This window comes from Malaclemys terrapin, chromosome 5 (genome assembly GCF_027887155.1).
Source record: "Malaclemys terrapin pileata isolate rMalTer1 chromosome 5, rMalTer1.hap1, whole genome shotgun sequence".
In the NCBI taxonomy this organism is placed as follows: domain Eukaryota; kingdom Metazoa; phylum Chordata; order Testudines; family Emydidae; genus Malaclemys; species Malaclemys terrapin.
This window is the reverse complement of record NC_071509.1, coordinates 138,883,991-138,898,759: the sequence shown is the minus strand read 5'-3', so window position 1 is coordinate 138,898,759 and position 14,769 is coordinate 138,883,991. Positions and strand designations below refer to the sequence as shown.

Sequence of the window (14,769 nt, the reverse complement as noted above, 5' to 3'; positions counted from 1 at the left end):
AAAAGCTTATGCTCCCAATACTTCTGTTAGTCTTAAAGGTGCCACAGGACCATAAGTGCTTCAGGAAATCTCATATAGAGCAGAAATAGAAGGGGTCAGGAGACTGGAGATGAAAATGATTAGAATCATAGATTGATTTCTGAGTGAACTAGAGACCGGAAAGGTTGGCACTATTTATTTAAGGGAGAGGATGAATAAGAGGATCCTCATCCATGAGGGGGTCCTAGGCAGTATGGTAATACAGTGTGTGATGGGTTGGATCACAGAAACCCCCTTCGGGCTGCCAACTGATGTGCCAGGACTACTTCCGCCCCTGCCTTCCCTGCAAGCTTGGGACTCCAGAACCCTGCCTGGTTGTGCCAGACACGCTTGCCGGCTACAAACACAGACCCAGGTCTGAATCACGTCCCACAAATTGCAGGCGTAACTGAAAGAAGCTTAAGAAATGTTCCTGTCTCGAACACTCGGATGCCCAGCTCCCAATGGGGTCCAAACCCCGAATAAATCCGTTTTACTCTGTATAAAGCTTATACAGGGTAAACTCATAAATTGTTCGCCCTCTATAACACCGATAGAGAGAGATGCACAGCTGTTTGCCCCCCTCTTCCAGGTATTAATACATACGCTGGTTTAAATAATAAGTAAAAAGTGATTTTATTGAATACATAAAGTAGGGTTTAAGTGGTTCCAAGTAGTAGCAGACGAAACAAAATAAATTACCAAACAAAATAAAATAAAATACTCAAGTCTATGCCTAATACAGTAAGAAAACTGAATACAGATAAAACCTCTCCCTCAAAGGTGTTCCAGTAAGCTTCCTTTTACAGACTAGTCTCCTTCTAGTCTGAGTCCAGCAATCACTCACACCCCCTGTGGTTACTGTCCTTTGTTCCAGTTTCTTTCGGGTATCCTTTGGGGTGGAGAGGCTATCTCTTGAGCCAGCTGAAGACAAAATGGAGGGGTCTCCCAGGGGTTTAAGTAGACTTTCTCTTGTGGGTGGACACCCCTCCTTCCCCCGTGTAGAATCCCAGCTACAAGATGGAGTTTTGGAGTCACATGGGCAAGTCACATGTCTATGCATGACTCAGAACTTACAGGTAGCAGCCATGGTTCACATGCTACCTTGAACGTCCTCAAGTAGACTTCTTATGTGGATTGGAGCCTTCCAAGATCCTTTGTCCTTCAAGTGATTCTTGATTGGGCACTTAACTTGAAAATTCCTTTGTATAGATTCTGCCCAAATGCCTTACTAAGGGTACTTAAAAATCAAACCAGTCAATATTCATAACTTCAAATACAAAAATGATACATGCATATAAATAGGATGGATAGACTCAGTAGATTATAACTTTTACAGAGATATGTTACAGGGCATATGTAGCATAAAACATATTCCAGTTATGTCAGATATACATTCACAAGCATATTTCCATAAAGCCTTATGGGGCGGCAACGTCACACAGTGTGTGTGTGTGTGTGTGTGTGCGCGTGTGCAATAAAATATATTTAATTAATAATAGGGGAGATGTTTAGAAGTTGTGATCCTTTTCAGGGTACTCATGACTCAGTCACGTTTTTAGCCCCCTGCCTTCTGTGAGTGGCAAAATGCTTGTACTTAAACTGGGTGTCAGTTCCCTGACACCATCAGCCCGTTACCCACCTAAGAAATCTCCTCTGGGCTATGCCAGCCCTTATTTCACCTTGTAGGTTAACAGTTGGTGTGCCCTGGTCCCCAACCCCCTTTGCAGTGTCTCTCTGTACCCAGCCCCTTTTCCATTGAACAGTCAGAGAGATACCAGGACTACTGTCCCCAGAGAAGAGTGTGCACACCAGCTTGTACAGTTCAACTCAGGATCAGCACCTAGCTTAATGTCACTGCTCTAAGATATATTTACAGTGAAAACAACAGTAAATGTATTAGCAAAGATTCAAGAGGCACGAAATGTTGAGAAAGGATAATGGAAACAAAAGGTTACATATAAAACAAAATCATAACACGATTTCTGGAGACTAAACAACAAGCTAACCTTCGGTCTAGAGAAGTTTATCTCCCTTAGATGTCTTCTGTCGCATTTTCAGCCAAGCCTGGTGGTGTTCCCATTTGCATGAATGTAACTGCTCTGCCTGATTACTTCTAAAGGGGTGTCTTCCCGGCCTTCTCCTTGTATCCCCCAAAGTTCAGTGGTTGTACCCAGAGTCAGGATAACCTCCTGTAGCTTATTCTCCAGTGTGTTGCCTCCCTATTGACTTCACTCTCCCCTCCCCATTGACTTTGTGTGTAAATGAGGCTTCCACTGTGTGGGCTGAACATCTTTTGTTTGGCAGAAAACCTGTCTGTCAACTGTGCCTTAATACAGACTTCGGGAACACGTTTTTAGTAGACATACATAACTGCTTGCATAGTATCTGTGCCTATATTTCGCAGTGGTATCAATGCCCAATGTGATCCCGGCTTTCATTTAAGACCTCACACATGACATTCTCTGGTGAACCAGAATGTACAGACCAGAATCAGGATATTCTTGTAACCCGCTTGCCAGTTGGCATTGAGGGATTAGGGCAGGGGTCGGCAACCTTTCAGAAGTGGTTTGCCGAGTCTTCATTTAATCACTCTAATTTAAGGTTTCGTGTGCCAGTAATACATCTTAACATTTTTAGAAGGTCTCTTTCTATAAGTCTATAATATATAACTAAACTATTGTTGTATGTAAAGTAAATAAGGTTTTTAAAATGTTTAAGAAGCGTCATTTAAAATTAAATTAAAATGCAGAGCCCCCCGGACCGGTGGCCAGGACCCGGGAGGTGTGAGTGCCACTGAAAATCAGCTCGCCTGCCGCCTTTGGCAGGCTTCCATAGGTTGCCTACCCCTGGACTAGGGTCACAGAACCATAGGCCAAGATTTTAAAAATCAGATGCCTGTTTTATCCCTTGCCATCCCTTCTATATCTGGAGAGCTGCCAGATGCTCTCTGCTTTGAAAACCAGGCCATTTAGTTAGCTGCCCAAATGGGGATGTAGGAGCCTAACTTTAGACGCCATTTGGTCCTGCAAACATTGCAGGGAATACAGGAGGTAATGTGGACACTTCTTTCTCACAATGTAAGAACAAGGGGACCCAGTGAAATTGAAAGACATGTAACTTAAATCTGATTTTAAAAGATTTACACAACACGTTCTTAACCTCTAGAACTCATTGCCCCAAGCTACAGTTGAGGTTTTTGTTGGATTAAAAAATGGACTGGACATTTATATGGATAATAAGGCCATCCACCATTCTGTCAGATAGATGAAAAGAAATGTGGGGATTTAGATCCTCATGTCTCAGGGCATAAGATAATCATTAGTTGCCAGGGGTTAGGAAGAAACATATGGAATTAGATGGGGGTACACAGTATTTTAAATATGGATCTTCTACTGATTCTTTCTATGTGTGTTACAGTTTGAGGGATAATTTATGTTCATTTCACCAAAACTTGGGGTTGATTTTTACTTGCTTGTATCGTATCTAAGTATATGCCAATGCTTTATAGCTCTCAGCTACATTTTCCCTCAGTCAGGGGTTGGTAATGTATATAATTCCAAGACTGTAGTCCCTTTTCTGTAATTTCTTGTGTGCATCGCAGGCAATAACACTACACTAGTAATCATAACAACATACAACACCCCTGAACGTTACCAGGAAACAGGTTCTGCTCTGGTGTTCAGTATATGGGAACAAATATTTACATGTGAGCTAATCTTCGTAAAACTACTTTAGTTTTTAAATCAAAACAAAAAATAAAAACGTAAGTGACGTAGGAGCCTACGTCCCATGAGCCAGAAGTCTAAAACCAATGGGAGTTAGGCACTTAACCTTCTCAGGTGCTTTTGAAAATCCACCAAGGGCCTAGCTGCATCTTTAGGCACCTAAATACCTTTGAATATCTGGTCCATGGGATTTAGGCTCCTAAGTGTCTCAGTCACTTTGGAAAATGGGTCTTAGGCTTGTAAGTCACTTAAATGTTTTGAAAATTTTACCCTTAGGCGCTTTGAAAACTTTAAGCTAAAAGGCAAATCCAATGATTTCACATTTTGTTTACACAAAGATAAAAAAGACCCTCCAGATACCTTGGAGAAAGGCCATTGCTACTCACTCAAAAACTTAGGAAAGGGTGTGTCAGCTGAAGCTAAGACACGTGACTAAGGCTCCGTTTACACCATACCCCCCGGCAGCAGCATGTAGGGTGTGTATAGCTACATACCGCAATGAGAAGCCTGTTGCATCCAAACTGTGATGTGTAGCTACACATGTCAGTGAAAGGCTCTGGTGGGGAGGAGATGCAGCTCCCCATGCCGGAGCCTTTCACTGTCGAGAGAAAAGGCTCTGGCAGGGAGAGGCAGCGGGGAAAAGCCCAGCTTCACACTGACTTACAAAATTCAGAAAACTGGTTATGAGGCCAAAGCCCGCACACTCTTCCCCTTCACTTCCCATGGCTTATTGAGGAGGGGAGCAGACTGTGGACAAGGCCATGCTGGGGACGTGTGGAGGGAAAAGGTAGCTGCCCAGACTGGTTCTTGCTCTACCCTCTGCAAAATATCTGCATAGCCCCTATCCATGAGGCCATGGGGACAGGGGAGCAGGTAGGAAAAGCTGTGTTGAGTGACATGCTCCTTTCCCCAGCCGCAGACTGGGTAGCTGGCTGATGTGTGCTGCCTGCTGCTTTCCCCTCCCGGTGCCCTCTGCTAGGAGACACTGTGGTCCGCACAAGGGGTTGCTATCAGCTGGGCAGTGGTGGGAGTGTGTCTGTCCTCTGCCTGGGTACCAAGGTTCCCAGCTGTAGCATCAACAGGCCCTAGCAGGGGTCTGTGAGAGGGCTGGCTGCCCTGATGCTCTCGCAGCCCCTCTGAGGCAAAGATGGTGCAGTGTATGGAACCCCAATTCAGCCCCTCCCCTAAGTTATAGTCAGAGCCCCTGCTCGTGGAGGGAGACAGAAACCAACAGGCCCTCAGACCAGGGGCTCTCTCTGTAGACTCTTGGTGCCAGTAGTAAGCTCTCCTTACTCTGCCCTCCAAATGGGAATCCTACCCCATTCCCAACTCCCACTCCTTTCCCCAGTGAAACAACCCACACCCCTCCGATAGCCTCCCTCACGGGCCCCAACCCAGCGACCCTCAGGCTGATTCCTCCTCTCTGGCCAGTTCCCAGCCACCACCCTACCTCAGAGCTGAGACCCTTGCATTGGTCCTCACTGCTTCCCTTCCGCACCCTTTGCTTCCGCTCCTGACATGACCTGTCTCCCCCAGCAGCGAGGAGAGGGGCCACACCAAGAGCACAGGCCGGGGAGCGACACAGGTGTTTGCTGGCCTGGGAGGATGGTTCAGGGTGGAATTTGCTCCAGCCAGGAGTCCCAGCTCCCAGCAGTCAGAAACTTCCCTCACACTCTACCCTCCCTCCCCAGCCCCCACAGCTTCACTGCTAGAAAGAAGTCCATATTACGAAGTCAGGTCTCATTGGCTTTGCCCCTGGATGGAAAGCTACCCCAAGCATCCGAACACAGCAGAGGTCTGCATGTAACCATGACAATAGCTTCTTCTGCACCCAGCCTGGGCCTGCAAGCTGCCAAGCAGCAGAGGCCACGTGTAGGGAAACTGGCCATCCTTGGGTAAGTGAGAGCATGGCTGGAGTGGAGGGAGGCCAGCGCAGGGTGCACAAGATGGGAGGTGGTGGTCAGATGCTGGAGAAAAGCGATGGGGAGATGACAAAGCACCATCACCAACACCACAAGGCTGGTGGTAGTTCAAGCTGGAGGCAGAGAGGGTCTGCCAGCCCAGTGGTGTTGGTGATGGTGCGGAGGCGGGAGTCGACTCTGGCATGGGGTGTTGTGTGGTGGAGTTAGCGGAGGTGTGAGTGGGTGCACAGGCAGCCTGACTAGTGGGTTGGGCGGGGTTTCTGGACCATGATTGGGGGAAGCTTTCCCACCTCGCTCAGGGCCCAGTCCTGATCTCACACCCAGGTAACTCCAGTGACTTTCCATCTTGTTTGGTGGACAACATTGTTCCCCCTCCCTGCCCCCCATAAAATGGAAGTAAATAGGTCAACACTTTCCTGTCTCCTTGCAATCAGCGGAGAGGGTTTTAGACGATTCTAATGCCATTATCTTTAAACGAGGGTAATGTCGCAGTCTGACTCATAACTAGGCAACCTGGGAGTTACAATTATGAAAACAACTAATAATAAAAAGATAAGGCTTCTATAGAACATCCAAATATATTGGACAAAGAATGCCTAAGGTACAGTGAAGTTTGCCATCTACACATATCAAAGCTTTCCAGGATGACTACATTAGATTTCCTCTATTAATGTTCTCCATAGATAGCAATGATTTTTTTAAAAATAGATGTCTAAGTCAATTGAAATTTTATAAGCAGCAGAAGAAGACGACTGCGGCTGGGGAGCTACAGAACTCAGGGAATGACGGCTGCTTTCATAAGTGATGCCAGGAGGCTGCTGTTATTTAGATCCTCTGATAAGTAAACCAATCTGGTCAGTGTCTGGGGGGGGGACACCTGAGGAGGAGGCTGTGGCATTCTTTTTGGTAGGCTGGGAATAAGCTTTGGTTATTTCTTACAAAATATTCTTTCTGGCATTATATTCTAATGTTGGTGTTCTTGTCTTTGTCTATGCATTCTTTAGCTATGAGGATAACAGACCCTTCATCAAGTAAGAATGACCTGAATGGCTGATAAATCCCATTTATCAGTGTGGTCTCATGAACCAGCTGGCAGATCAATATTGAAAAATCATTAAAGCTTCTGTCATTCACGTTTGAGGCAGAAGAGCAAACTGTGCAGGAAAATGGCCAGGCATACAGCTTCTAGGCAGAGTAAACATGCTGCATATGTATTGCCAAACAATTGTCACTTTATCTGCTTCACAATTCCTGATTGGACATCACCCGAATTCACTGCAAATGTTAAAGCAATCTCGTGTAGTACAGACTTGTTATACCAATAGCAGCTTTCTTGTTTCATTACGCTCTGTCGCTCTGTGCATCAAGTGTGTTGTGCTGGTAAGGAGAACTTTGGCTTGGAATTCTTAATGCAATTTAGGGGTAAATTTTCAAAGTGATGCATGGGTATTAATCCATATAACTCCGAAGCTAATGGGGGCTAAATCTCTGTGCAAGACTTGGAAAAAATGTCTCCTTAAAGATGAGACTGCACAGTTGTCACAAATTGTCAATTTCAGGCTTTCAATCTTGCCAACATTTGATGTTTTGTTTTTCCATTTCTTTAGAATTAAATTATAAAAAAAGACTGTGAAAAACTTGTAACAGAAACACAAGTCTGTACAAAGAGCTAAAAACAAAAGGAAGCAAGAAACTTACAAATTATGCACTTTATATCAACATTTCTTGTCCTGCAACCAAAAAAGAAAAAAGAGAAGTAGTAGTATAATGGAAGCATAACAACTTTGCAATAGACTTTCAGTTTGTTCTTCTGGTGAAGAGTCCTTTCTGTTCATTTTTTTCAGTACCATTGTCATATTCTCTTTCATTTTTCAGTTCTCTTTTCAAGAGTAGGGGATGGAGCAATTTTATGCAGTTTCCACCCCCTCTTTACTTCCAGGTCTGTTTTCTACATCAGAATTTTGTATATTGGACAGGTTGTGCTGTGTGGCTCCTCTAACCCAAAGATTCCTTTCGGCTGCTAAGGTAGCATATTTCTGTTACTACCATATAAATGGTTCACTCTTTCCTATGCATCTCTGTAGTCTGAGGTGCTCTCCTTAGACTCAAAAACTGGCTGAAACTGGAGATAGGGTCATTTTCAATTACCATTTCGGTCATTTTTAAACGACCAAAATACACAAGGACACAAGAGAAAAATCTTTGTTTCTGCATTATTATTATTTTTTTAAATGACTTGATTTTGCAATTAAGATCATAACGTGGTCTCCTTGCTGGTGGAATCTTGGCAGGAAAAATATTTAAAGCAGCCAAGCTATTAAACTTTATCCAGTGACCGCCTTTCAGAAGGATTTTTGAGACTGCATTTTTAATTTGCATAGTGCTAAATATTTATTCACAGAATTGACTGGAAATGCTTCAAAGGAGCTGGTTCTGGTTTGCTAGATATATAATAGGGATTTAAAATTAAAAAACTGTCTAAATAAGTAGTTACCTTAGTGGAGCTCTTCTGGTCGCATGGATAAATACATGTTTTATGAACTTCAATGGAAGATATAATACTGTATTTTCTTTCTAATATTTAAAGAAGAACAACGAGAAACTTTGACACAACAAAAGTGTGTTTCTGTTTAGGACAAATCCTTATAAAAGCACAGGAATTCAAAGTGAAGGCTGACATGTTGCCCTAGTGACATGACTACAAGATTGGCATCCCCAGCTGCAAACGGCTTGGCTTTCTCACAGGATTTTTCACCAGCTCTTCTCTCTCTCTCGCACACACACACTCTCTCTCTCTCTCTCTCTCTCTCTCGCACACACACACACACTCTCTCTTTCTCTCTCTCGCACACACACACACACACACTCTCTCTCTCTCTCTCACACACACATACACACACTCTCTCTCTCTCTCTCTCTCTCTCACTCTCTCTCCCCCTCTCCCCCCCCTTTCCCTTAGCAGAATGCAAACCCAACTCCATTCTATCTCAAGCCAAGTTTTTTTTTTCAAGCCTGCAATGTCTGAGGAGGTTGAAAATTAGGCAGAATTTGAGCTCACTCCTCCCTATCAGGACCTTGAGACTTCAAGTCCTTCTGCTGTTCCCAGCAGATAGCTCAAAGCTGTTGCACTCCAGGACTGATGTAAACAGAGGACACAGATGAGGTGAAGCGTTATGGTGTGGGCCTCCTTGCTCAGGGGAAGTCAATCCAAAGCCTCTCTCAAAGAAGAAGAGTTAAAAAGAGGAGAGGTGTGAGTGGAGAATGAGCATGTCTGGGCAGGCTTTCAGGCCTGAGTCCCCCAGGTTTACATGCTATAATTCCATTCACTTTGGTAGAGTAACTCCTGACTTACACCAGCGTAACCTAGAGGGAAAGCTGGCCCTTGGGCTTAAGAGTGATCCTCAAATGAGGCTGCTTGCCCTGCATTCCCCACTTTGGCCACTAGGTGGAAGTTCCCATGGTGCCTGCAGAGTAGCACTCTCATTAAGGTCCAATCCAGCGTTCACTGAAGTCTGTGTGATGACTCCTGTTCATTTCAGTGGGCGCTGGAACAGAGCCTAAGGCAGGACTGGGTTCCCTTCTGCTCCCTGTCCTACTTTTCACGCTTTGGCTTTTGGGTACCCCTATGGAGTAGGGTATCAACCCCTCCATGTGACTTAGCATTTAAAGTTTCAGTGTTACTTGGGATAGCTTTGCCCCTTCTTGGATGGCGGTTCCGGCTCTCCTTACACTGAGTTAACAGAAGTAAAACACACCAGCTGACCTGTTTATCCAAAGCTCAGAGCGCTTGCCTTGGTTTCTCAAAAAGGAAAAGGCTGTGAACCGATGTCTGGAGTCACTTCTTACCCCTACAGCCCATCCTAGCAACCCAAGTGAAATGCATTCTTGAGGGGAAGCAGCCACACATTGAGAATAGTCCTCCCCCCACCATTAAACTTCAGAACAAAACTCTGAAGTAGAAGCACAGCAGGTGAACCAAGTCCCAGAGTCTGACCAGCCACGTGTAGTAGTTTTACCTTGTTTTAACTGGCAATGGTAAAGTTTACCAACAAATCAGAAACCAGGGGAAAAAAACAGGAATAAAGGTGTCTTAGTGACTGTTAAATAGGGAGCATTTAAAGAAGCTAATCCAACTTCAGCAGTGAAACCCGTGGGGGCTAACAAAACAACTCCTTAAAAGGGTTTTGTTTTGTTTTTGTTTTGTTTTTTCTCAGCCATTTGCAGAAACAGCATCTACATATCATTTACATATTCACTGCTACTGCATTAAAAATGTTTATGGTACAAATCTGCTTTGGTTAAGATAAGTTTCTGTCCTCATAACATTTTCATTTTTGTATCTTTCCTCAAGCTCAAAGATTAGTAAAGTGCATGGAATTTGATAAGCGCTTTTGTCAAACAAAAAAACAAAACCCAACACCTCCTTGTAACTCTATCTGATTATTTTTTCTTCTGCTAAAATGATAGTGGAATATAATCACTGCTAGTAGATGTGCTAATTCCTCTTTGGATCAAAGACCAATTCCTTTCTGTATTTGTTTTCTTTCTCTCCACAGGTCATGGGTTATAGGTGCAATAGCCCTACTCTGCCTCTTAGGACTGACCTGGGCCTTTGGACTTATGTATATTAATGAAAGCACAGTCATCATGGCATATCTCTTCACCATTTTCAATTCTCTGCAGGGAATGTTTATATTCATTTTCCATTGTGTCCTCCAGAAAAAGGTAAGACAGATTATTCCGCGCTTCATAGTTGTGATACAGGGTATTTCGTTGCCTAACAACCACACTATAATGTTACCAATGTGCCTTGCATTTTTATTGAAATAAAGACTTGTTTCTATTTACATAATAAGAGCTGTATTTAGATTGGAAATTGGAGAGATGCATGAGAATGAGATACTGAATGGCTGTGGCATAGCAACGTTCAGGATGTTGGAGATCACATTATCAAATGCAATACAAAATGGTAGCATGTAGTTTTGAGGGAGGATGTAATACCCGTGAGAGTTGTTTGCATTTTAGAGGCCTGATTCTCCATTCACTTACTCCAGTGTTACACTGAGACAACTTCATTGGCATGAATGGAGACATCAGTAACATGAATGAATTTCCTTCTGATTTACATGGGTATAAATGAGAGAAGAATGGGGTTGTGTATCTTGGCTTAATTTAATGCAAGAAAGCACTCGGGAATTGCCTGTCTATATAGATGTACATATCAGGTGTTAATAGGAACTGCTTCATTTATTTTTTTTAAGGGGAAGATTTTCAAAATTTTGAGGTGCACAGGTCCTATAGCACTACAAGGTATATATAACAACTATTCCAAAAAGTCATGGAGAGGTTTTTAAGATCCATTTTGTACAGCATAGAAATTCAGGAGTATGAAAGCTCTTTAAAAAAATTAATTTCTTCTACCAATATTAAATGTACTTTTGGAATAATAAGGCCAATTACTCTTTTCAGCTTACAATAGAAAAGAATGTAAGCACTTGTAAATGTAGGCTCCGATCCTGCCTTGTGACCTGTGTGGCTGGAGAATAACAATGTAGGATTGGGGTCTTGCTGAAATTTGATCCTGCTCTCCACCTACAGGCCACATCCAAAGCCCATTGAAGTCACTGGAAAGACTCCCATTGACTTTAGTGCACCAGGATGTAGGGGCTTGACCTTGCACCATTCGGCTGAATGGGTATCCTCCCATTGACTTGAATGGGAACAGGAACAAACCCTTGATGAGCCGCAGTGTACTGCATTGCAGCTGGTAGGGTGACAAGTAAAGCCTTGGCCAGCAAGTTGTTTGGAAGCAGTTTGAGAACCTTCTTGCTAAATCGTCATGCTTTAAAACTGGAGAAAGAAACTTGGAGTCAGATTTTTGTTCCATGTCATTTCATCTCCGGAGCGATCATCATAAGAGACTTGAATGCTTTAGTTCAAATCCAAATTTGTGATAATGATTCTAAAACTTTTTAACTTCCATGCATAATAATAAAAACGTAGGAAGATGCTGAATACTTTAAAGAGACAAGTCAGGTGAACAGAGCAAATACTGTCAGAAACATCTTTAGGCACCTACAGTATCTGCAGTTGCCTAAGGAGCCATCAATGTTCTGGGGATTGCCACCTAACTTTAGGCTGCTGTTTATGAAAATATTGACCTAAAAGTTTAGAGCTGCTATTTAGTATCTCAGGGTAGCATAATGCAGCATCATTGACTGCACAGTATAGATTGGTTTCAAGCATTTCATGAAGGTAAGAAACTAAGCAGACCTATATATGTATGTATATTCATACGCCAAGCATTTACTGATGTATTGGCATCAGGCGCATGATGTGTTGTTACTGGTTTAATGATAATGACCCAATTCAGCAAAACACGTAAGCACATGCCTCATTTTAAGTACATGAGTAGCTCCATGGAAATCATGAGGACTACTTATATGCTTAAAGTTAAGTGCATGCCTAAATGCTTTGCTGGCGTAGACTCAGTAAGAGCAATGTAGTTACTTAGTCACTTTTAAGCAGCCATATTGCTACAACCTACGTTAATAAAAAAAGAAAACACCAAAATTCTCCACCAAATCCACTGCGGTTTAGAGGAGAAAAGAAAACTCTGCTTGTAAATGGGCTGAAATGAGCCAATGGCATTTGCACTTAAATGTGGAGAAAATTATAGCGCTTCTGAGCCTTAAGGAGAGCCAATTCTTCTTTATTACAGAATGTATGTGGAAATGTTAATTTGACCTTTTAATAAATGAATCATTAAGGGCTAGATTCTGATTCCCTTATTCACATTGAATAATTCACTCTGCAGGCAGTCGCATTGTCGTGGGGCATCAGGCACCACTCAGCGTGGGTAAGGGGAATTAGCCTGTCCCATATTAGGCTTTGTAAATTCTACCATCTATATACATGATATATCAAATAGAAAGGAATCCCACTAATCTCAGTCAAAAAGAGCAAACAGGGATGGCATGAGCATGCCCTTGAAACAATTCTCTGCTGAATACGCTATTCAAAAAGTATTTGCATTGTATCTGTGCATCTGTTTCAGTGTTATTTGTAGTATCCTCTAAGCAGTATAACGATGACAAAAGAATGCAGTTATACCCCGAGTACCTATACATCTCCAGTGCCTCCTGAGGTCAAAGGCCTGCCTGCCTTTCCAGCACTGACTATGAGAGGGCATCTGATAGAAGTGCAAATCTTGTTGTGTGTTACTGCTGCTCTATATTTCTAACAATTGTCTGAGCCTTTACTAGTCTATAGATACCACAGATTGGGAAAGAGGGAAAGCACTTAAACACATGCCCAGGTCCCATTGGGTGTGTCTACACTGCCTTGTAAATCCGGATCTATGGGACCTGGGCTTGTGGACTCAGCGTTTCCAAGCTAACGCCTCGGTATCCACTTGCATTATAAATCTGAGTTACAGTTGCTGGACCCAGGTTCAGGGATGCTGCGGGTTCTGCCACACCCCCTGGCTTGAAGTAAATAACAAACACCAAATGCATGGTTTCCATGGCTACCATCATCAGCGCCGTCGCTATAAAAATTGTTCCAGCACCCCTGCCCAGGTCTCAGAGCAGGGCTAACGCAGCCATACTGCAGTGCACAGACATTCTGACTCAAGTCTGCGGCTTGAGCTGCGTCCACACTGCAAAACGACAGGGCTTCGACCCGAGTCTCAGCAGGACTTGGGCTCGGATTCACCCCCCAAACCTGAATCATACCCCAACCTTGGTGTGCAGTGTAGACGTACCCATTGACAGCTTTATGTGCGCTCCTAAATAGAGATTCTTTTGTGAGCCTAGGCACCCCATTGCTTATTTTGGAGATCCTGAGGCCCTTACCTCAGTCCAGTAGCACTTATTCCATGCATAGTGCCATTGACTTCAGTGGATCTGCCTGTAGTGTATTCAGCAGAAGGACCATGTCAGAATCTGGCCCGTTAAGTGCTAATTTCAGCAGATGCTGCTGAGGTGTGGGTTGTGCTCTTTTGGTGTTTGTATATTTCTGGGGAGACGGGAGCTTCATTTCTCCATTAAACCTGTTTCAGCTCTCAGTGTTTTGGGTTTGCTCTGCTCTCTGACTCTTTAATGATTCTAGTCAGATTTACAGTGTTTCCTTTTATGAAGAAGTTGGATTTCTTTCAAGTCTGTGTTTCCTGTACACCCTGTTGGTCTAACTCTCAGCCCTCTTGCAAATGTTTGTTTTCTAGCACAGCACTGCTTAATGGTATTATAGCATTGTGGCCATTCCAGCACCGGATGCCTATTTTACACTCTTTGGCCAGAATCTCTCCTCTCTCATGCCAGTTTTACGACAGTGTGCTGTCGTTGATTTCAGTGGGGTACTGCTGATTTACGCCAAGGTAGGGGAGAGGAGAATCCAGTCCAGTCCCTGGATTTTGGGAATCTCTTTCCCTGAACCAAGGGGTTGGGAGAGGGATTATTTGAGCGGGGGAGACATTTTCTGTCTGTCACGGACTGGAAAATCAGCACATAGCTGTGGTGGGAAGCAGTTGGTGGCTAATTAAAGGAATTGAATTATTTTCTCTCAGCAAAGGACTGATTAGGCACTCGAGAGCACATTGGGCACTCATGGTATTGTGTTTGTCTCAAGCTTTTATGGAAAGGCCTAATAAAAAAAAACCTGTAATCTGCTATTTAAATAATCGTTTCACAGATAGGTTTCTGAAATGCCCATAGGAAGAGTGGAGAGAGATTTAATCAGAGAGCAGTGAGCACAGTGTGCTCACAGACTAACCTCTGCCGGTTTCCTACTGCATTTACATTTCACGTGGAGAAGTAAAGTGGCCTTTTTTCACATTTGTGGCACAGCCTGAGATCACCCATCACAGCAGATGACCCATTTTCACTCTGGCCTCTCCCTGGTCTCCATGCATGTGCAGTCTAAATTATACACACACTCCAAACTTTTCCAGTGCCTAGAGCCTCAGCTGGGGTATGTCAGTGTAGTTCCATTGAAGTCAGGGGAACGACATCAATTTCTGCCAGAGAAATTACCCCATTAACTCCTCAGTCTTGTCTGTCATATTATAGGGCTTTATGGGGGCGTTTGCACCGTTCCCACCA

General features: G+C 43.6%; 1 protein-coding gene across 28 annotated transcripts in view; it reads left to right on the top strand.

Moving 5' to 3' along the window:
- The window catches only part of ADGRL3 (adhesion G protein-coupled receptor L3), an 802,265-nt gene that overhangs the window by 707,526 nt on the left and 79,970 nt on the right, over window positions 1-14,769 (top strand). For 17 of the 28 annotated variants that reach the window (XM_054030154.1, XM_054030153.1, XM_054030156.1 and 14 more), the window contains 2 exons: window positions 6,673-6,699; window positions 10,225-10,393. In XM_054030154.1, the coding sequence (XP_053886129.1) occupies window positions 6,673-6,699; window positions 10,225-10,393 (196 nt within the window). The remainder of the gene's footprint in view (window positions 1-6,672; window positions 6,700-10,224; window positions 10,394-14,769) is intronic. The other 11 variants (XM_054030131.1, XM_054030138.1, XM_054030134.1 and 8 more) reach the window with 1 other exon arrangement.